Source organism: Zeus faber (assembly GCF_960531495.2).
Source record: "Zeus faber genome assembly, chromosome: 11".
Classification (NCBI taxonomy): domain Eukaryota; kingdom Metazoa; phylum Chordata; class Actinopteri; order Zeiformes; family Zeidae; genus Zeus; species Zeus faber.
Genome location: NC_137205.1, coordinates 19,228,757 through 19,253,368, shown reverse-complemented (window position 1 = coordinate 19,253,368; position 24,612 = coordinate 19,228,757). Strand labels below are relative to the sequence as shown.

At 42.6% G+C, this 24,612-nt stretch overlaps 1 protein-coding gene across 2 annotated transcripts in view; it reads right to left on the bottom strand.

Annotated features, from left to right (window-relative positions):
* pbx4 (pre-B-cell leukemia transcription factor 4) overlaps positions 1–24,427 on the bottom strand; it is a 34,875-nt gene extending 10,448 nt beyond the window's left edge. For both annotated transcript variants that reach the window (XM_080009137.1, XM_080009136.1), the window contains exons 1-2: positions 23,665–24,427; positions 19,048–19,121 (exon numbers count right to left, since the gene is read on the bottom strand). In XM_080009137.1, the coding sequence (XP_079865263.1) occupies positions 19,048–19,121; positions 23,665–23,849 (259 nt within the window). In that variant the 5' untranslated portion in view covers positions 23,850–24,427. The remainder of the gene's footprint in view (positions 1–19,047; positions 19,122–23,664) is intronic.
* Positions 24,428–24,612: the final 185 nt, after the last annotated feature.

The following is a 24,612-nucleotide window of genomic DNA, read 5'->3' as shown; positions in this document are numbered from 1 at the left end:
TTGAAAAGCTATCCGGGCTGTAATGATGATGATAATAATAATAATAATAATAATAATAATAATAATAATAATAATAGTGTCATAATAAAAATAAAGTTAGAGAATGATTTCCAATATTCAGAAGAATAAAACTAGATTGAAATTAAAATTTGGTAATCAAAGCATGAAATGCATCACAAATACCAGTGTGTAGTATACAAAAAATGGTTTTAGGACACAATTTCAATGTAGAAATATACAAGCCATTTTGCGTCGGTATAACGGGCATGGCTTTTTTTTTTTTGTTTTGTTTTTTACACTTTCAGTGGTGAACCATTAGACACCTCTGGTTCAACAAGCACATTTGGAGGTCTGTTAATAAAGTCGAAATGAATCGAAATTTAAAGTAGGCTTTAGTTATTAACGCGTAGAGAGGGTTGACCTTCCTCAAAAAAGAAAAGGAAAAAGTAAATGCCAATTTAGACCGCATAAAAAAAACCAAAAAACAGGCAAAGAGACTGACAATATGGATGACAAGATTAATCCAATGGAAACTGGATGGTGTTAGGGCTTGTCCGCTTTAGGGATTATGCTAGTTAGCCAAAGCTCATCATCAAAGGTAAGGGGGTGCGTTGACTCCGTTGAACTCCTTATTTAACATCTCCTGTTGTTCGCACAACATTTACATTGTGAAGCGTCTTTAAGCTGTTAACAAGGGCTTTAACTACTAAAGAGGTTTGTTTGCCAAATAGTAAATCTTACCAACGGGAAGGAAATGAGGGCAAAATTAGCTTTCGTTTGTTTAAGTTTACAACAATTGAAGGCCTCTTTTTGGTTCTTTTTTTCTGTTCTCAAACGTCGCCAGAAACATTTCATTTACAAGTATTTTCCACATCTCGTTGCAATGCAGCTAACTTCCCCTCCCTTTTCAGTAAATCCCCTCTCCATTTTAAAAACTTTTTTTTTTCCCCCCAACTCTATGTCGTAGTTTTTTCCCCTTCTTCTTGTTCCTTCTTGTCTGTCTCTTTCCCTCCTCTTAGGTCCCGTCTCACTCTCTCTCCGAGGCGCATTCCTCTTCTGCTCCCCCCTTCGCTGAGCTCAGGAATGCAGCAGACCCAGCAGACTGAACTAATGACCCTGATTTGCCCATCCTGCTCCCTCCTCTACCTTCTCTCTCCAGGTTGCTAACAAAACATGTTTTTATAGCAAGGTAGGGTAGCGAGCGTCCAGATACCTTTTCACTCATCGGCTCTCTGCCGTTTCTGCTGTGTACTTGTTGAACATATAAACCGTGGCTAACTGGATGAATCATCGCAGCTCTGGTGGGATTAGCGCTGTGAGTGCACACATTAGTCTGGGCCGTCCGGCCCCAGACTGCCCGTTTCCTGAGGCAACAGAGCCGCCGGGCTAGTTCGGGGGAGAGGTCCAACGTTCTTGTAAATACACATGGTACAGCAGCTGACCTGCCGCAGAGTGGCAGCTCCGGCTCTCAGGGCTTCTCACCTTTTCACCCTGCCCCCACTCGCACGCCCAGCTGTAGCCTAATACCCCCGCATTCCCCTAATTACTCCAATTAAGCTGTGATTACCCACAATAGCACTCGGGTCCATTCCAGAGGCCTTGTGGTGCTATAAGAACAATTCTATTATTTTAAAGGAGTATTAAAATAAACTAAACATATGCTTAACAAAACATATAACTCAACATATAACTAGTACTATTTACTATGGGTCGCGAAAATATAACTTGTGTTTTCCTCATGTACAAAAGGGGTTTTAATGACAATACCAGGCGGCTTCAATTACACAAAGATCAAAAACCCCGTTCTCTGGAAGTGATAATAGAGACGTAACCTTTAAAAAAAAAAAAAAAAAAAAAAAAAGGCGCTGGAGGTGGTTTGAGGCCCTCAAACTGCATCCACCAGCCATCCAACGGCCCTGCTAACAATATGTTCTTTAACCCTCCCTGGCTGGGCTGCTTAGCATCGAGAGACCAAGCAAGAAACCCATACTATGAAATATTCAGGGCACCCAGCTGGGTTTCCACTGCATACATAATCTTTCTCATTTCTTCACAGCCGATATGGAGGCCGTGTGCCGCGCAGACACAACACACAATCCATACGAGGCGGCGCGAGCGCGGGCGAACGAGGCGAACCAACACAGCGTAGTGCTGTACATTAACTGTAATGTCTTCCACACATAGGGGTAGATAAGCCCTAAACGGAGTCAGTATATCATTGCTCAGCTCAGAGCACATGCTTCATCCTTGTCTGTCTTTTCTCTCCCTCACATCCCCTTTTTCACTCTAACCCCTACCGCCCCCCCCCCAAATCCCCTCCCCCTCTCAGCACACCCCCACCACCCCCTCCACCCCCACACCCCACCACCCTCCCTCTGTTCTCCATTTCAGTCGAGTTCTCCATGTGAGCCGCAATCCCTCATGCTGTCAGCCCCCCCTCTCCCTCTCTCTGTAGACAGACAGGATTAGCATTTTAATTGCATCAGCTCCCTTGGGTATTCTCAGCCTTTCACTGGGAGAGAGCGAGGGAGCGGGAGAGGGAGAGAAGGAAAAAGGAGAAAAAAGCTAAGGAGAGAGAGAGAGCGAGAGAGAGAGAGAGATGGTGGAAGGAGAACCAAGGAGAATTGAAAAAAGGAGTCACGGCAGAAGATGTGTGTGTGTGTGTGAGAGAGAGAGAGAGAGAGAGAGAGAGAGAGAGAGAGAGAGAGCGCGACAGACGGAGAACGAGAGAGGCGCTACATAAATATATAGAAGTGCCAGAGAAGGAGAAGAGAAGATAGGACTGCGAAAACATCAGCTTTTACTTTCATTACAGGATGAGAATTTAGATGGCGCACACACACACACACACACACACACACACACACACACACAAACCTAGATATGACCTACAGTCTCCACAGGGCATGAACACTCCTTTGTAACTAAAGGAAAATAAATGTATTCCATAACTGGTACACACAGAAAACCTTGTCAAAACCCACCGGTTGAGTTTGGACTGGAGCAGCTGCTACACAAACCATCAACACAGCAACGGAGACCATTAGAGGCTGAAGGCCACAGGCTTTCCAGATAGAACACTATCATGGCTTTCAGTTGCCATTTTGTTGAGATCCCACAATTATTCAAGAGAAACAGCTATAGGGTCCGACCACCTTTGCACAACAGGATGTGTGCGGAGGAACACGGAGTGAGGACGCACGATGTGGAGTAAAGAAATTCGATAAAAAAAAAAAAAGAAAGAAACAAAACAGCTCTGGTACCACTATCTTATAACGGCGAGACCCAGTTGCTTTGGTAAACAAGGAGTGAATGGCGCATGGCAGAGGTGACAGACAAAACGGTTGTTACCTTCATAGTGTTGGAATTGATTTCAATTAAAAAAAAACAAAAACAAAACAAAAAGGTTTAAAGAGGTTGCCTCAACAGGGGGTAAAGCCGTTTCTGAGTCACCTGCAAAGAAATGTTCACTACGTCTTGTCTATGTACAATAGAAAACCAACAACATTGTGCCTCCCCAAAACAAAACAAATTCTGAAGTTTTCCAGAGATTCTTCCAGAGATACTCAGTCTTCTATACTGTATATATTTACATTTTAAATTCAAGTCCATTTGATGTTGCCACTTTGTTTAAACTTCATTCGTTTAATAGATAATGATTCAGAAGTTAGGCTAAGGAATTACAAAAAAAAATAAGGATGTGACACTTGACGATGTTGTCATAGATCAACCTATGATTCAAAGCCTTAACCTAGCCTAATGAAACAGGGGTGTTTATGATCGCCTTCATTTAAAAATTAATGGGCGGCCGTACAATAACGCTTGGCTGGACACGACGGACAAGCCAACGTTGCTTATTTAAAAATAGACAACTGATGCCTTTCCCACTGCCAGGAAAAATGGCGTTTTTTCTTCCTTGGTGCGTCACGTTCAACGTCATGAACATGTCGGAAAAGGGCCGTGTCACGTTCCAGTGTGATTGGGAACAAAACAGTAGGGGAGACAGAAACTTAAACCAACAACGACGTAAACTGTAAAACTTGGAAAAAAAAACAAAAAAAAATCAACAGTATTTTGAGCTGTTCAAAAGAATCGGATCGTTGATGAATGACCCAACACTACAGTAGAAGCAGCGCGGCGCACCGGTGTGCACCGGTCCTTCAGCGGCGGGGAGCGCCGACCAGCGTGGGGCGATGCTGGAGTGACTCGGAGCCCGGCGGGGAGCATGCTCCCCACAGCCCGATCCCCGCACTCGCAACATTTCACGGTCCCCCATGCGGGAAAAAAAAAAAAAGTCAATAACTTCTGGTTTGGGGTTGTAATTGGGATATGAAATGATGGAATGATACACCGACATTTCTGTCTATTTATGCGGCAGCGTCGCGCCGTAAAGGGGACAAAATTAGCGGGTCGACCGGGGTGTCCTGTTCACATCAGAGCCGATCGGAGGTGAAGCCGATTAAAACCGTTGTCTATCGCATCATCATTTGACCCAGGACTGAGACCCAGGTTTTTCATTTCCCACGGGTGACAAATGCCGGATGTTACCGGGTTTTTGGTGCAGTGGGAAAGGGGTATTAGTCTGAAGATAAGTACAATACAACTCAGGAGCACTGAATCAGGAGCCTCAAATCACATTCTAAATGAAATTATCCTAAAATCGCGTCACCCAGAGTTCTGGGGTGATTTGCCCCTTATATTTGGATAATTTGACTTTTTATACAAGCATTTCATTAAGAAACACAGTAAAGGTCTCCTAAGTCCCATCATAATAACAGGTATAATACAGTTTTTACTATATGCATGAATAGAACCCTTGATCCTGCTAAATAATCAGCCTAAGATGTATTTGTGACTCGATTCAACCACAAAGGTTTTATATTGTAGAGTACAGTCAACTTAATAGGCCCAATCCATATGTTCATTCTTTCTTTAAGCTGCTCACGCTAATCAGCGTCTGTTTAGGGAGTTCACTAAAATCCTGTTGCGCACACACACGCACACCTACACCCACACCCACACACACACACACACAGTATGTGTTCAGCGTAAACACAATGTAGTCTGATTAAGGTGTGAATTGGAGAACTCACACCTTGGACAAACATAACACTTAAATTCAACACATCATTAATCAGACCAAAATTAACAGAGACTTAAGAGAATTTAAGGTGATAGAAAGTACACGGGCAATGACTATGTGCCCCTTTGTTGTAGCTCTAACACACACAATAAGATTTAGTGGCAGATAGTAAAGGGATCATTGCTTATTATAGCTACTTCTAGAATTACTTGTGAATATCAAGGCCCTACTTCACTGAGTTGAAACATCAATATTTTAACCTAAAGTGAATGAAATTAAAGCTGATTTTTTTTTTTAACACGTATCATGTCTTTGTAATGTAGGGGTCAACGAAAATAAATCAACCCCAAGTTAAATCTAAAATGCTATGAAAATGTTAACCAAAAGACATTACATTGGCGGATCATTTTTATCATGTTGCACTGCATTGTTTGGGTTTCCAGCATCGAGCACCGTTTTACCTCAAACCCAGCGTCACGTGAATAGAGGCTTTTAAGTTGCGCCACAATGTCCTAGCAACAATGGTTGGCACAATCTTGGCGGACCATTGGGGAACCATCCACCCACAAGTAGGCTAATGCATGGATGTCCACCAATGAGGCAAGAAAATAATCACCCAATGGTGTGTGTTTGCATTTCAATGTGAATCCCAAAAGTGGAGGAACATGTATTTTCCAAATACAGATAGTTAGGACTGTGCAATATGACGATACACACTCACCGAGCACTTAATTAGGAAACCCTGTACACCTACTTATTGATGCAATTATCTAATCAGCCAATCGTGTGGGAGCATTGCAATGCATGAAATAATGCAGCTACTGGTCAGCAGCTTCAGGTAATGTTCACATCAAGCATCAGAATGGAGAAAAAAATGTGATCTAAGCGTTTTCGATCGTGGCATGATGGTTGGTGCCAGATGGGCTGGTTTGAGCACTCGAGTAACTGTTGATCTCAGAGGATTTTCATGCACAACGGTCTCGAGGGTTTTCTCAGAATGGCGCAAAAAAACAAAAAAAAAACATCCAGTGAGCGGCAGTTCTGCGGACAGAAACGCCATGTTGATGGGAGAGGTCTACGGATATTGGCCAGACTGGTTTGAGTTGACCGAACGGCTACGGTAACTCAGACAACCGCTCGGTACAACTGCTGTGAGCAGAAAAACATCAGAGAACGCACACCGCGTCCCACCTTGAGGCGGACGGGCTACAACAGCAGAAGACTACGATAGTGGCACTCAAAATTCAGAATTTGGATAGAATTAGCATATTTAAATAATATCACTATTCGAATGCTGAAATCGCCATTTGATTGTGTATTTTTATTTATCTATTTCTAAATAAATAAATAAATAAATAAACAAACACACACACACACACACACACACAAACAAATAAATAATTGATAAATTGATAAATGTTTTGGCTATTGTTAGCGAATCAATTCACATATGATGAGCAATAAAGTTCAATACAAGTGCATCTAGAGAGAAATATCCCCGGTAACTGTGTGCAGAGTCAACATTGACGGAGACGCACAAGTGCACTGACGCGTTTCCCTCTCCTCTGGCGTTTCACTGTGTGCACAAGGGAGAGTGCGCCTTTGACCAGAATGTCCAGTAATTCCACAGTTTTGGCGACGAAAGTGGGAAATAAACCCGAGCATCAACGACGGAATGTCCTCTAGTGCAGAGGTAACATGGTCAGGATTTTTTTCAGGAACAATTTGCGATCTGCTCCGCAGTGGAGCAGCAACAGGAAACAGAGTCAATTAAATACATCTAGAGAGTTTATTTGCTTTGTTTGGAGAAACAAACACTCTGGGCTGCGGAACCCCCCCCCCCGCGTACTAAATTTGAGCATTACAATTTTGAATATATTTGAATATTAAAAATAAAGCAAACAAATTCAAACATAATTAAAGTGAATATTGTATATGTATGTGACAAATAAACCTCTTGAAATCTTGAATCTTGAAATATCTGCAGACCTAGATCATGTCAGGGTTCCACGTCTGTCAGGCAAAAACACAAAGCTGAGACTGCAGCGGGCACAAGCTAACCAAGAATGGACAGTTGACGACTGAAAAAAAACCATAGACCGGTCTGATGAATCTCCATTTCCCCTGAGGCACACAGATGGTAAGGTCAGGATTTAGCGCCAAAAGCATGAATCCATGGACCCAATCTGCCTTGTGTCAACAATCCAGGCTGGTGGCGGTGAGGTAATGGTGTGGGGAATTTTTTCTTGGCACACTTTTGGCCAGTTAATACCAGTCAATCATCACTTGAATGCCACAGCCTAGTTGAGTATTGTTGCTGACCATGTGCATCCCTTCATGGCCAGAATCTACCCATCTTCTAACGACTACTTCCAGCGTGATATCGCACCGTGTCACAGAGAAAAAGTTGCCTCAAACTGGTTTCCCGAACATGACAATGAGTTCAATGTCCTTAAGTGGCCTTTCCAGTCACCAGATCTGAATCCAATATAACACCTTTGGGATGGGATAGAACAGTGGAGTCGGAGCTTGAATGTGCAGCTGACAAATCTGTAGGAACTGTGTGATGAAATGTACGATGTCAACATGTGTGATGTCTCAAAGGAATGTAGAAAAAATACTAACACACACACACACACACACACACACACACACACACACACACACACACACACACACACACACACACACACACACACACACACACACACACACACACACACACACACACACACAGTTAATTATCATACCATTTTTATCACTTCGCAAATCAGCAGCAGAACTGCTTTACGGCAATGTTTTACGTCATTCTGAGCGAGGTGCTTTACGTTATCTGCACGTGGGAGGGAATGTAAACAAGCTTGCTTCTTCTGGAAATTACTCACGGACTAATCACGGCACACAGAGCTTAACACAGAAGAGAGGAAAAAAACAAAACACTGTCCTTTGTTGAAGTGTGTTGATGAAAAACTTGTGTTTGATGAGGATATGTCAGATTGCATGATGGCAACATTCATGGATTATTAAAACATTGAGGGTGACCACCAAGTCAATCAAAGTACCTTTTTGTTTGCCGATCGCATTTTAGTTAAATGTTTCAGTGAATACAAGTTTATATCTTCACTTTTGCCAGTATGTTGGATTTTTATATATATGTATTTGATATATATTATTTCCCCTCGCTTATTTTGCCTCTCCTGTGAATTTCAGAGTCCTGACAAGCGCCTTTTTCCATGCTGCTCTGCGCCACAAATCCAATTAAAATAAGCTTTACCACGCATTTTTTTTTTTTTTTAAATCTTAACTATTTATTAATTGAATATACAGAACGCCTGCTATATCGTGATTTATATCGTCCTATCAATGTATTACATTAACTGTGCTATACCCCAAAGCACTGAAAGCTGTTTTGTGAGAAGTTGCAGCTCAGGGACACTAAACACAGATATTTATCTGGCCAGCCAAGTTATTTAGCAAAGCATGATGAGCCCAATGATGATATGCAATTACTAGCCTTTCTTATATGTATGATATATATTGATAGCTATCGAGTGAATCAGATATATAGACATCACTTAGCATGACAATGTGGTGAGTTAAAAAAAATGAAAAAAAATACAATAAAATACACACAGATCTGAATATAAAACCAGATGAAATAATTGCATTCCAACATCCCTTGAGAAATTAGTGCCCAAAAGCTTTGGTCCATAAAACACTGCCTAAAGATGTATTAAGCCCCTTTCCCGCATGGAATCCGTAACATTTGTTTGATGAAAAATATCTGGCCAAGGGAGTAGGTAGTCATTCCCACATTGGCCTCCTTCTCGGAAAAGTTCCGTGTGGAGTCTGTTCCTACATAGATGACTGTTACGGATACAGTGCGTAATGGGTTGGGACATTATGTCCAGTGTGGATTTCTCGTTTGGACAGTCTGTCGGCAACGGACGTACAATCTGAATCGGTTGGGGTTTTTTTCCTGGCTCTCAGAGACCAGCACGTCGCTTCCCGTCTCCCCACCCAAATCGGACGGACTCTGTCCCCTCCACCGCAATAAGTTCGCAGAGCCCCCGTCCCCGGACACACATACCCTCACCCAATGTTATTAAAGGAAAGAAGAAAAAGAATAAAATTTAAGAATATAAAGACCGGTCCCCGTAGACCGGACTCTGCATTTGTCGGAATGTTTTTTTTTCTTCCCGAAAACAAATAATTTTTTAAATATTTATACTCAATAAATATTAGTAAAAACCCACTATCTGTGCTTTAGCTTTATTTGGATTTGGCTCCACCACAACTTTACGGCAATGTTACTGCTTCCATTCACACACACTTCCTTTCACAGCCGTAGTGGCATTTTCCCAGAAGTTATATTTGGTGGAGATTAGAGTGGGAACGGAACGACTTTTACAGAACATTGAGACTGGCTCCTTTTTCCACATGATGCCGATACCGAACATTGCCAGTAGATTTACAGCTTTCAGTGCAAGTGGGAAAGGGCCTTTGGTCACCCAAAATCTATCCACATGTCAAAAAGGTGACCAATATTATGGGAGAATACCGTGCATAGCTGAGCACCTGTGGCTGAATTCACAAGACACCTTGGGTGTAGGCAGTATTATACGCAGGGGGGTAAAAGATGGCATGAAATGTCAAAGGAGGAAGAGGGGTGAAGCGGGAGGCTTGTTATAGCAGTATGACCACCCCCTCCCCTTCCCCAGTCAACTCTCATCAGGCCAGATGCCTCCTGTGCTCATTAGCACAGACTCTTAAGGAGCTCCTAAAGACTTTGTGAAAAATGAACGCTCATTTGAGAGGTCGTTAATTTGCACTGTTATGCAAATTAGGTGGCAATTAAGCAATAGATCAGAAGAGCAGTGCCCATTTATAACAACTGAACAAGCATTATGACACAGTCAGATGGTGCCAAAGAGAGTTGAGACTACATTTTTAGTCTGTAGACAAAAGTACAGAATATATTCGGAAAGGGATGAGAATTTAGATGGTTGTGGGGCCTGGATTGATGGAGCAAATCCATAAACGCATAATAAACGCTATATAAATGGGAGCAGGGGGGGCAGTACAGGGAATGACATGTCAGGGATGTGTTTGTGACACAAGTGACCACACCTTTGTGCGTGATGGATATCTTATTTGAAATCATTAAAAAATTAACACATTAACCCCTCTCCCATCTCTACCGCCCCTCCCCCACCCGACCCCCTCGACCAAGAGCTCCCGAAACAGATTGGGATCTCCGATGTCTTTAATAACCCTAAACAGGCAGCTAATCCTGGAATGGCTGGTGTATGCCCCCCACCCCCCACCAGCCCTGATGTCTCCATTTCCCCCCTTGTATTTATGACACAGTGTGAAATATATAAACAAAATGTCTGAGACTGCCATGTGCAGTACTACAGAGGGGTGGAAGGCTCCCATCAATTGTAATTAATCCCTAATTAGTCAGGATTAGGACCTAGGCTCATGCACTCCCACCCCCACTCCCTTCAGCACCACCATACTAATGCCATCCAGCTGAGACGGCATTTACATATCTTTAATCAAAAAGACTGTCTTTCTTAAAAGCCAATCCTCTGAGCAGCGCGAGGGGCAGAGACATGCTGAGAGGGAGGGGAGATATGATGAAGAGGTAGGAGTCATCCCTGGACATCCACAGCCCTGTGGGAGACGCTGGACCCATTCCAATTGGTCACTCAACAGCTTCTTATTTCCAAGTTAAAAATGGCATGGATGTATACATCTTAGGCAGTTATATGCGTCACTGTGTGCTGGCACATCCTAAATCCTTGCTACATATTAAGAATTATAATTAGGAGTGCGGCTGCGTGTTTGCCACTTATGCGACGACCGAGTCCGGCATCCAGTTGTTGGTCAGTCCATGGATGTTCATGGCCAGAATTATATTTCAGTCAATAGAATGGATTTCAACAGAAAATTTTCCATCCCAAAACCCACGCCAGACAGTAATTTCCCTCTGCAATGTCCAGAGGCCCAATTCCTACAGGAATAATACCACATGGGGAAAGCAGCCAGCCCACACACCATTAGCTCTGAGCTGAGGGTTGGGGTGCTCCTGCCTCCCCAGTTTGAGGGCTTGTGTTGGGGGAGGGCGAGGTGTCTGTCAGGGCCAGGGGTCTGTGTGATATTAGCCGTCTGCCAATCTGGCTTGGGGAATGGACACCGAGTAATTACTGCTGCTCTTACTGCCTCATCAATCTCCCTCTATCACTCCTGCCCCCCTCCGCAACCCTCACACCCTCTTTTTTTTTTTTTGTTTTTTTTTTTCGCTTCTGCAAAGGCAAAAAACAGACTGAGTGGCAGGACACGATCAACCACAACAGAGATGCCTGCAAAAGCAATGGAGGTGTAAACAGAAATAGGTGTAAATAGGAAAAACATAAGAAAGATGTTCTTTGATCCACCGTGGCACTGTGTGATTAGGCAAAGTGGGAACCTGACTATGGTGATACAGCACTTGGTCACAAAGCCCCGGTAGTGACTGTACAACCAACAAGGAGTACCCACACGCCCGTTTTTACTTTACCTTCCAAAATTGCTAATGTCAAACTATTTTCATCTTGAACTCTCTGACTCATATCGCAAACAGGCTGTACCTCGTAAAATATAATAAGAAGACTAAGGGTTTCTAACAACTCATAAAAATTTACAGCATGGGTTTCGATTTAAGCGCTTTGAAGATGAATACATTTAATTAAATTGCTTAAATAAGGTTTACGATTCACTAGATTCTGGGTCCTGAGTTGTATCAGAGATAGAAGCCATGAGAGCAGATCGGCTAGAAACTAGTGCTGTGGGTATTGATTCCAAATGTCATTTAGGCAGTCAACCTCCAAATAATTTATGTTCTTTTTATGTTAAATTCACACATGGTCACTAAAAGTGCCCACTTAAAGCATATTCATGATACTGAAATTACTAAAAGGGTGTAAAATTCAAGGTTTACGCTAACTTTGAATAAAAAAATGGTTCCTACTGTTTGTCAACCTTGTTTTTGTATTATTTCAGAGCTAAAAACAGCACTGAAATTCAAATAACACGTAATTAGTGACATTTGTTTGCTGCAATTTTGCCAAAGTTGTTAATTGATTTATGGAAAATACCACTTAACTCCTCATTACTATACACTAAGACAAATTGTCTTAACCACAACAGAGGTCTAGGGAAAATATGCCACTTATTTCTGGTTATGGACAACCCCAGTAAATACAGTTTACAAGTCAAGATTTAGATCTCAGAGACCAAAATGAAGATTTGATATATGGAAAAGTGGTTTAAGGGAGACCCATTATGAAAAACTCATTTTTTTAGTGCTTGTACACATACAATTGTGTCTCTGATGGGCCTACTAACCACAAATTGTGAAATAAGACAACTCAGTCAGTTTTTTTTGTGAGCTGTCTATTTCATTAAACATGTGGTGAAACAAGCTGTACAGATTTGCGATCCCTTCCTACGTCACTTGGTGCCTCAGTAGAATTAGAACCGCCATCCATCTAAGCAACTCCGCCCACGGCTTGAGAATTAAAAGCTCCGCTGAGAACTGCTCTGTTGGCTTACAGACCAGCATAAATCTTTTAAAAGAAAGAGGAAATAACACCAACCGTCTGTGAAGAAATTGCAGACGATGGAAATGTAAGCATTTAAAACATAATTCTGCTATTTGTTTTATTCCTCAAAAAAAACAGAAAAAAAAGTAAAGCATGCAGCAGATAGACTGTAGGCTGTAGCTCGCGGTTCGCTGTGCTTTTCTCCAAACAAACCAATAAAAATGTTGATATACATTTTCAGATGTTTAGATGAAACAAAAAATCCCTGTATGTGTCCTGGTGCAGTGTCCTCCACAAGCTCGGAGCGCGGGAACAAAAGTCAGAACAAACTTTTAAATGAGGCCTTGTACATCTTATATGCCTGGAATGCTTATTTCACGCCTCAAATTTGTTTCGAATAAGATTTTGGTGGACTGATAAGGTGAAATAAGTGAATGCTTATGGACGTCTGCTCAAACCCCATTGGCTCACAGATCTAGGGGCCTCGGGAGGGTGGTGCCACCCACCGAAACAGAGCGTCCCGGAACAGGATGGTTTAGAATGTTTTTGGGGACCTCAGAGACAAATGTTAACTTGTTAAAAAAGGAACATAATAGGTCACATTTTAAACAAAAAGCATACTTTTCTACTACTATATGTAAAGGATATTGCCAATTGTTTGCACCATGCTACTGACTTTGCAAATCCAGCACCTAATGGCCACCAAGCCATCCTAGAAGACATCAAGGTTTCTACCTTAATTAAGCCGCCAGCAGAAGCACACCCAAAAGTAACTTTTTGAGCAAAATAATGCGTTTGGAACAAGATTAAAACATAAAGACAATATGGATGTGTGAAAGATCCCAGACAAAACAATTTGCCAGTTCACAGACAGCCTCCTGTCTGAAACCAATCCAAATATCACATGGTGGGTTTTGTCCCATCTGATTATTCAGTGTGAGAATTACCTTTTGTTTGTGGTTAATTTCCTCGCTATGACAAGTGTTAAAACTTTATATTGACTATACTGACCACTGTGTTCTGTTTTGACATCTGTTTTGCCAATGGCACTTTTCAGTCAAATTCTTTTCTTCTCAAGTTTTCTTGCTTTACTCACTAGCAGGGGCGTCACGATTCCAATTCTAAAATCGATCTAAATGAGGGTTCAATTTCGAACTTCAAAATCACAATCAGGCTCGCGATTCTCCCTGTGTTTTTGTGGGTAATGTTGTCGGACATCGCCACCATATTGGGGTGGTCAAGATCCCCCGGTAAACAAATGCAGTGTGCGCTGGCGGGTGTCGACTGCGGCCCGCCCGGCTCCAAATCGACTTTCATGAAATTTGGTTCCGAGTTGGGCGAGATGCGGTCGGCTCCGCGTAGGGGTCCGTTGCGCCGCATCCAACGCACACTGCCCCCCGCCCACCTGGTACTAGGGCTGCAGGAATGAAATTTTAATAGAATCGGAATATTACAAATAAAATAACAATAAAGTTCAATATAAGTTCCTGCAGTTTGTTGCACACGCACATTGGAGAGAAACATTCCCGGTAACAGTGTGTAGAGCCCCGGTCGACCGTGCCAGTCTGCAGGGTATTTGACAATGGGCCGTGAGATTTTTTCCTCACTGATTTTTTCATTAGCAATCTGCTCCACAGCAGCGCAGCAGCAGGAAAATGAGTAAATTCAATACATCTAGAGTTTTTATTTGCTTTGTTTGGAGAAAAGATCGCTCTGATCAGAGTTGCTGGTAGTCATTTTCCTTTTACTGACAAAGAGCATCCGTTTTGCTGCGCTTTTTGGTGAGTTTCTTAAAAGAAGTGTAATAAAGTAACTTATTGTTTATTATTCTTAAGTCTAGTTTTGCTAAAGCTCTTAACTGCTTAGGTGTGTCGTTTAATTATTCTCATATTTGTTATTATTTCAAATTTTTAATATTCAAATAAAAGTTATTTTTTGAGAAACGGGTGTTTTTATTTACAAATCAAGACTCGATATTCTAACAATAGCATAGCTGTCGGTGCTGAAAAAAAAAAAGGTTAAATCGAATCGTGTCCTTAAAATCTAAAGTCAAATAGAATCGTGGATTTGGAGACTGTGACAACTCATTAGGGTTTTGTGCCGTTTCTCCTTGTCTACGGGCTAACCCTAAACATGCAATGGATATATTCCTGTAAATTTGGTAAAACGTTAATAGTTTAATAGTACATAAATCGACAGAGTTCTCTACTACAAAAATGTACTGCTTTACAAGTCAGTCTGACGAGAGCCCACCAGTAGTTGACTCCAGGGAAACCGTCCCACTTCCGTGTTGCCGACAGGTAACACGGATTATAAAATGACTTCCCAAGTATGAAGTAAAATATAAAGTCTATTCCTGGGCATGATATTTGTTTTCCTGAGAAGTTTTTGTTGTGGGGGAAAAATCAGTACGATATGTGGTTGATACATACCAGGCTTGGTAATTAAATATTTTCACGTAATACATCTTTTAAATGGACCTCTATGGGAATCTACGCTCCAGTTAGCGCTTTGCGCCCGGAAAAACAGAGCCGAGGCATAAAAAAATGTGAGTGGTTTAGGCAGTTTCCGTTGTAAAAGAAAAATAAAATGAAATAAAAATCGCCGTCGTCAACGTGTCCTGGAAGATTTCAATTTCCCGGACAAATAGGAGAGATTCCGGTCAAATATTATCTGTGTTTATTGAGGTTAAAAACAATTGATAAGCAGGCTATATAGAGAATGACATCATCAAAGCATGTCAGTGTATAATATTTTTTAATGACTATTCAAAATAAAACAAGTCCCATCAGTAAACGCCATTTAAATCTGCATTTTAATTAAAAAATACGAATATTACTACTTGAAATCAAATAATTTCCGTTTGTGAACAATAAGTAACAAGTGCAGCCTCTTTAATGAACATTTCACTAAAAGAAAAATTTGATCAAACCAAAAACAAAATAAATATGATAAGTAGGTCTAAAAAAAATAATGAAGTTTGTGGTGTGTCTGTCTTCGTCGGGACGTCCCGTTGACAAATTTTACACAATTAATATTTACCGTCTGCTTTAGGTCGTCTGCCAACGATACGTCATCTTTCTGTTTTTCCTCAGAGTTCTAGACGCTGCAGCTCTGTCTCTGCTTCGTGTGTGTGTGTGTGTGTGTGTGTGTGTGTGTGTGTGTGTGTGTGTGTGTGTGTGTGTGTGTGTCTGTGTTTACAAGCGCAACGTCCAACCAGGGAGGGGGCAGGGCTTAGTTCAATATCGACACACGTGATTGGTCAGAGGTGAAAAGTCTGCTTCAGATCGTCCAAACTCATTGGCTTTCCGTTGCAACTTGCTGAGCGTGGAAATGAACAGTTCCGCGGATTTTTATTTATCAAAATGATCCACCCAGCACTTATTCAAATTGCGCTTGGAGGATTTTTTTTCCACCGGACATTATGACTGGAGAGGTTTAATAATGTCGGACTTCAACAGATTTTCACGGTCAAAAACCGGCAATTACCGGATAACGGAAGCGCTGGGTTCAGGAGCCTCGCGGCATCTGCTTGGTGTGACCTTCCATATTGATTTAAATGGCAGCGTATCTGAAGCGTTGCCGCGACACTTTCGCGACGCGTCGCTTCTGGTGTGGCCCGGGGGTGTTATTGGGTCGTACCGTAGCCCTGTTAGCTCTTTGACACCTAAACAATCACTAAGGGCTGGAGAAATAAGCTTGATTTAAGTCATACTCCAGTGCATCTTGATGTGATCCATCCTCGAATAAAATGAATTTGAAGATTTTAATAGAATGTGAGCTGTAAACTATAGTGTGCCAGACATTACTTTCTCGTGCAAGTCGGACAACAAGGCAAACGTGAAGAAACTTAACGCAGCAAAATACTGATGTGAAATTCCTCAACAAACAGGAGCTTTTGAGAGTACATGTCTTATAATTTATGTAATTTTACTCGAGGGTTTGTGTCCACAATTGAGAAATAAAATGACCCTGAGGTATACGCCAGGAAAGAGTGAGTGACAGCTTCATTGTAGTCATTTGTCAAGCAACAGCAACAATGTTCTAACTAAAAGAAAGGTACCTCAAACAAATCCAGACTCAATCAAAAACTTATGAGAGAAACTGCAGCAGCTTTGGAGAGATTTTTGGCATAAACTGTCCCATTGCACCAAGAGCTATTTTTACAGCAAAAATACCCATGAGAGCGAGCGGCGGGAACAGAACTGAGTCGAAGCAAAGCCATTGTCTCTCCAACTTTGATCATTTCCTCTCTCGCTCTGAATGCTAAAATGTATTTTTTGGAGAGAGAGAGAGCGAGAGCGAGAGCGAGAGAGAGAGAGAGAGATGACTAGGGTTATTATGTGAATTGGCCACTTGAAACATCAAGAGATTTAACAAAATCATTTTTACAGAACTAAAATTTCATGCAGATGAAGGTCATGTTTAAAGTGAGAGCTCAGGACAACGGGGCCACTGTAGTGGAGGTAGGGAGTAACGGGGTGGTGGTTGCTGGAATTTGCGCAGAACATTTCCTTTACAATGAAAACAATCTAACCAACTGCAGCACTCAGAGGAATTCACCTCCCCTCCCCCACGATCCTGCACCCCTCCCCCTCCACCACCATTACATTTCCATATCAAAGCCCCGAGTTCAGAGCAAGTCTTCTCTTTCAAGAATGGGAGCGAGGCAAAAGGAGGGAGGGAGGGAGGACAAGACTGAAGCAGCAGGAGTAGACCCAAGATCGAGTTTGCTTTCATCCCTGTTGTTTAGTGTGTGTGTGTGTGTGTGTGTGTGTGTGTGTGTGTGTGTGTGTGTGTGTGTGTGTGTGTGTGTGTGTGTGTGTGTGTGTGTGTGTGTGTGTGCGCGGCGCACGCCTGCAAGTGCGTGTTTGTTAGTGAAGAGACTGCAGAAAATCTGGGGAGATACTCAAAAGACTGCTGATTGGGTCTTCCACGAGCAGCGGCAGAGAAGTCAATTCACATTCTGGAGGCACATAATGGAGCCTGTGGGGGGGCTGCTGGTGGAGCAGGGAAATGCCAAAACAGGTACACATCGCTGGTAAGAGGCCGCGACATGGCGGATAGCCAACAGCGCAAAGCCCAAGACCCCTGCACGTTGGCTTTGCGGTCGCTGTGTTCCGCTCTTAACCGAGAGGCATAAACCAACGTCAATCTCTAGACAAGCGGAAGACGTTAAATTTCCACTGTTTGACTTTACCGAGCATACTGTACACATTCTCACAGAGCCCTTTGGAGTTTGCAGAGAGACTAAATGTGAAAATCAAAGTGAATGGCATTAGGGTAAATAAGACCACTGGTTGCCTGGGAAACAGGGTACTCTGCCCCACTCACTCAGGCCTACCCTTTACTTTCCCCCCAATGACTGGAGAGCAATAATACATTATTGAACAAGGGCCACAACAGCCAGCAGTGCAGCATTTTCAAATTGTATTTGAACTGGAGAGGCTTTCTGTGAAAGGAGATAGAGAAACAGAGGGAAGACAAAGAGCAGGGACACGGAAAAAAGGGGAGAGCAGGAGAAAGAACCCAAAAGCTCACCTCATTCATACGACCATAACCATCAATCTGCCATCCACTGCTGCACCCCCCCTTTGAACCATGCTAGAGATCTGTCAGCTAGCTGACTGGAATATGTAACGAGATGGAAATAAGCAGCTAGTTTACGCTTTGGAGTAAGTGGATATTGAGTTAACAACATAAGCTATATTTTACATTAGACGTGTCACAAGCTGTGCACAAACTCAGTGTGACCGCAATACACTTAGATGACCAATTTCAGTTTGGTCTATTTAATGGCGGGATACGACGGCATAAAATGGTGTAAGCATATATTGTCCCCATCGAGAGATCCTTTTACCCGCTTTTGTGACTTCTACAGTCAGGAGGGCACAGCATAACAAATTATAAACATGGCTGAATATTCACAATAATATATTTCATTCAGCTTTCTAGTTATGAGCAAAATTGTGTTTTATAATTGGTTTCACAAAAACAGTATTGTGCCAATAGCCAAGTTGCATTCATTGTGACCGTGTTTGGAGGGGAAAATCCAATATCGTTTTTTTTTTTAGGCAAGTGTACCATATGGATGCAGGGCAAAGATATAAACAAGGTAAAAAAATAAAAAATAATAATAATTTGCTTGACCGCACCATATTTTCAAACCCTGCAGCTAAATCAGTGCTGCGCTCTATAGGATCAATGCCAAATCAATAGAGCTCTCCGCGGGGCCAATAAAAATAAACAAATAAATAAAAAAATAACTCCATACCGGGGAAACAATTACGGCACAAAGGAACCACTGATAAGCTACTTCTGCACACGACCTGAACAGACTGCGAGAGTAAAAAAAAAAGTGAGAAAGAGACTCACCCGTCTTCTCTTTGATCTCGCAGAGTACGCTGAAGAGCGCTGGCTTCATTCTGTGACAGTTCAAGGCATGCTTCCTGTTGGAGAGATGGAAAAGAGGAGAGCGAGAGAGGGGGTTAGGATAAACAGACCTCTGTATCAATTCATTCCACATCCTCCCTCATAAAGCAGAGACATGTTATCCATGAATCAAGCCTAGTGAGATTCTTCGCTCTTGAATTTCTGAGTAATTTTCCATAAAGAGTTGAGGAAACCATCGAATTTCAAGGCGTTTTTAAAATTGCAAGACGACCTTGCCGGTGTAAAAGCATTTTTAGTGTTTCTGGCCTAGCAGGCATTATGTTGACAATCAATCGGATGCTTTGCACTGTAGGGCAAGGAATTATGTAAAAACTCAAGGTCACAGTAATTCCACTCCTGATATGACCCTTAATTCGTAGCAATTCCATTTCTGCTGCTTATAGAAATACAGGGTACATTGGTGGGATAAAGCAATGTTTTTTAAATTCGATCAGATATGTTTCATTTATTTTTGAGTTCAGTCTAGTGCTGAGAAGCAAGGCATATTTTCTACCCTTCATTTAGGATTAGGGGCAAAAAGGCAAATCTCACAAAACGAAAACACACATGCATATGCATGCATACACACCCACGCACAATATAGCAATAGTCCCACTGGACTACAATAGCAGAACTCTGAAATAACCTTAATTGGCATGCCACCACTGAGTGCAAGGATAACTACAGTACTGACAATATAACAACAACAACAATTCTGACAACGTGAGCAGTTTGGCCCCCAAAAAATAAAACAAAATAAAAGAAAAGAAAAGAAAATCATCAATCTTCAAGTTTGTAATTACCATTTCATATTCCAGACTCAACCAAATTAAAAATGTATTTCAGAGCCCTGTCATTTAGGCACTGGTAACAATTCAAACGCAAATAAACACATAAATGTTCAAAAGTGCAATCAAATAATTTCTTGAAACATGATCAGTGATCAGTGATCATGATCAGTAAATGTTGATACTTTTATTGATTAAAACCCAGGACTGGGTAGAAAAAAAAAAATGATAATAAAATAAATACCAGCATGCAACATAGAAATCAAGTTAGGATGGGAAGGCAAGATCTACACTTGGCACAGCTTCTAATGACAATGACACAATGAAAAAAGAACCTAAAAGGTAAACAAATGGAGAAATATTTTCAAAATGGGCGTCCTCTTTTTCCGCAGGACACGTTGAAAAACAACCACAGATGATCATGATTGGGCCACACCTGACCTCAACACCAAGTCCAGTTCTATGTGTCGCTTATTCCATATGAGAAGTATGACGCCAAACACGTGCTGAATATCCAGCCCGGGTATCGACGATGGCATATATTCTATGTGATACCACAAAGGTTCTTGAAGAGATTAACCGTCTAGAGTGGGTGGGTAATTGTGTCCACTTGTGTTAATTATTTTCATATTGTCACTGCTGGATTTGAGTTGGGGATGGGTGGGTGGGGGTGGGGGGGTTGCCGTCATCATGGAGGGTATGAGCAGGAGGGGGAGGAGGGGGTGCTCATGCGGTCCTTTACTGACCTGTGCTGGAAGTTGAGTGGCAGGCCACCCCCTGCCGTGCCCCCCCTAGCTCCCCCTCCCTCTGTGGGGTCGTCTGATCCACCCCAATGCGCCGGCGACTCCTCTTGCCAGCATCTGAACATATGGTGACAGAGTGAGAGGATGAGGGCGGGCAGCGTGCAGGTAAGACTCTGCAACACCAGGTCCTGAGAGGCCCAGACCACTCCCATCCCAACACACTGCCACCCTCCACCACGGGGCATCACACTCCCACGTGGGCACGCCTCACACATTTGCTTGTTGATCAGAACTAGGGTCGTTCTGTGGCGTACAAACCTGATTTCTCTAGAGAATGATATCGATTAGGACTGTTTATTAGAAATAATTCCCCCTGCTGATACTGTGCTGTGAATGTGCATCAATAGACACATTAGGCGGCCATGGTTGTGCACAGTCAAGAAGCATACTTGGGTTTTCCTTCGGAGAAGAGATGTAAGCCTGACAAGGAATTGGATGGAGAATTCATTTGTGCGAGGACATTGTGTAATCTGGGTCTAGTTTCCTGAACTGAATTATGGTTAATTTACAAAAAATGTAGTAGTTTGGGTTTTTTTGAACAGTTTCTCAATAACATGGCATGGAGAAGATATATATTTCAGATTTTAGAACACGTCTTACTCGGGATGAATTGAAACAGGCACTGGTAGGGATCCGAAAGAGTGCTCATGTACTCACACTCGTAAAAAGGCCCCGAAATCTAAACCGGATATCAACTTTATGTGGTATAGTTGCATTGAGTTACCATTCCACAATTTATTTATGGAACTCAGTTTCATAATATAACTGATTTTATTAAACAACTCACTGAATAAATACGGTTAGCGAAAATAATAAACACAAAGTCTTCTAAATCTGTGGTCCAACTATTATTGAATGTTAGCATTCATTCTAATTATTGGTATCAGCAAATACCAAATAATGAGTACTCAGAGCTCATACGTTGTCCAAAAAAATTATTAAAAAATATCTCAAATGCAATCTCGATACAGCTCTCTACTTTACTGACCTACAGATAGCCTGTCTTGCGATTCAGCCACACCTATAACTTAAGAATTTAAACATGCACCGCCAGTTTAAATACCATAAATAGAATACATATACTGCTTCACATGGTGCCTTAAAATAGAGCTATCTTTAAATCTGCAACAAGTGCAGCTTAGAACGACACTACTTTTGTAAATTATTCACAGATGAGCATACAATGCAGACAATTCAATGCTGAAAAACAGACTGACATGCCGAACAACGCAAAAGTCAAACCAAATAAATAAGTCAATACACTGGAAACCAAAACAATATACCAGATGGGCTAAAAATAAAAAACAAAAAACCCTGAAAAGGCGTAAATGTTATTTCTCTCCATGAAATGAGAGCTGGTGAGGTTTCAAACTTGTTCCAGAGATGTAACAGCACAGTCCTAAGATGCCAGTATAGCATCATCCCTCCCCCTACCATCTCATTAATAGAAACTCGATTTGTGGACAGCTGCACTCGCGTACACATTATAGGAGAATTGATTGCACCCAGCACACAATGAAAAGGATGAACACCGGGGAGGGAGGGAGTGAAAGAGGAGTGAATTAATTAAGAGAACCAGGTGGTCAAATGTTGGGTGGAAAATCACTAGCTAATGACACATCACACTGTGGCCACAGGCTTGCAGTGGACGCTGCCCATTGTTTAGAAAAAAGCCCAACGCTTCAACTTCAAATGACCTTATGCTCCTTTCAGACACATGGTGAATGAATTCGGGTCATTTGTATATTGTCATGCACAATCATGATATGGAAAATACACCTCTAGAGCAAACATCACCAGTCAAGTGTCGTTAATAATTGCTATCATCATCAGTGCTGTGTTGGGCTGACATAATTTACATCCATCCAATATCCCCCTACCCTATTCCACCATCTCATTTGCATTTCACTGGCTAATGTTATCGGCATCACCTCATTAGTTGAATGGGGGTTTTTAAGATAGCCAACCCCATCATACATGATCAGGCGCTTAACTGTGGCATTTGACCACTACACCCAGGTAGCCCCGACAGATGCAGTCACAAAAAAATAAAACATAAAACACACACCTAAGCTTCGGCTGCATGAGCTTAATCTGTGATTTGTTTCAAGTGGTGGCCACGAAAGGCCATAATTGGTTAACTTCCAAATTGGGATATTATATCCGGCGCTTCAAACAAGTTACGTTTCAGCTGTAATATGTGAAATAGGCACCTTTCCAAAGTCTATAAATTAATATCAGTCACAACACGATGAAACGGGACCGCGATAACCTAAGAAAAAGCTGTGAAAGTGGTTTTGTGGAGCCATACAGAATGTAGATTAAGCCACTTAGCCCCTGCCACTTGCAATTCATCTGGTGCAAGGAGCACATTCTGTGTATAGTGTGTATTTTTCTTTTTCATATGGTTAAACATTATTTTTACGCTACTCATCTGTCTTCACTTCAATGCGCCAACTATTACCAAGGGAAAGCCCGTATATATGGAAATGTGCGGCCCACAAAACAGATTGTGGATTGTAATGGAAATGTTTCACTTTAAATATCACTTACACTTTATAACGACTGCTTCCAAAACAGACACTGGCATCGGAAGAGATCAAACTATGTATGCATAGTAAACAACAACCCCTCGTTTTAGGTAACGGAGTGTGGTTGCAAACGACATTGTGAAGTGTGTATTTAAAAGCAACACGGTCAGTAAATCAAGATAAACAAGTGTGAGTACAACTGTGCAAAAAAAAAAATATTGTAATGTCAGTTTGAGGCGTTGTGCTCATTAGCGTTAGTTCGGCGTTTCATTACACCGCAACTGGGCGATTTAATTCACAGCGCACGGCAACGGCACGAATTCACAGAAAATAAAAGACGCACAATAACTGGAATTTAACTCCCTTGGTAGGGGACTCCAGTGTGGGATTGAGGATCCCCGTGTTGGCGTTCCACCTCCGCCCAGAGCGTGTCTTTACCTGGCCTGCGCCTCGTCCAGACTCTCGTCCGTGATGGCCATTATCTGCTGGAGAATGTCCCCGATGTCTTGCTGGGGCTGACCGAGGGACTGCTGCTTTCTGACCCCGTCCGGGTCCCCCACGTCGGCCTGCGACAGCCCGCCCAGCCCGGTGAGCCCCGTCAGCATCCTGGTCTGCTCGTCCATACTTTGGAAAAGAAAACTCGAAGAATAATACGCACCAACAGCTAGCCAGTCAGCTAGCCAGCAGAGTGCCTCCTGCCAAGAATCATACAACACCTTTTCACGAAGTCGGTCGCGGAAAAGAAAAAAAAAAAAAAAAAAAAAAAAAAAGGAATATCGGCCGCTGCGGTTACCGTTCGTTTGCCCGAATCGAAAGTGAAAGTGGACGGGATCTACATTCGCTCGCGGTTTCACTTTATTCTCAAGTGGAGAAAAGAAGCAGCCGAGCTAGCGTTAGCGTTAGCCCGCTAGCGGCAGAGAGGGAGAGGAGGAGGAGGAGGAGGGGGAGAGAGAGAGGAGGAAAAAAAAAAAAAAAGCAGCGGAGACGGAGCTAGCCACACAGGCAGCGAGGGTGCGAGCTGGCGGACATGTTTTTCTTCTTCTTCTTCTTCTTCTTTTTCTCTTGAGTAAAGATTAAAAGACACAGCAACGGTGCCCGCGCGAAACGCTGTCGAGCGCGGCCGATGCGAAACGCCCCCGCTGCGGCGAGCTCTGCCGCTCAGCGCGCTGCGTGCTCTGCCATTGCGTGGTTTTCACCGGGAGCCGACGCGCAAAACTGTCCGAGTGCGGGCGCTCGTCGTCGTCTGCCGCCGCCGCCGCCGCCGCCGCTGCCGCGCGAGCGCTGCGCCCCCGCCGCCGCGCGCCAGGGGGCGCCGAGCGCGCCGGCCGCGAGCCTGGAAAATAAAAACAGCGGCTTCTCTGGAGCCACGAGACACGTCCAATGTTG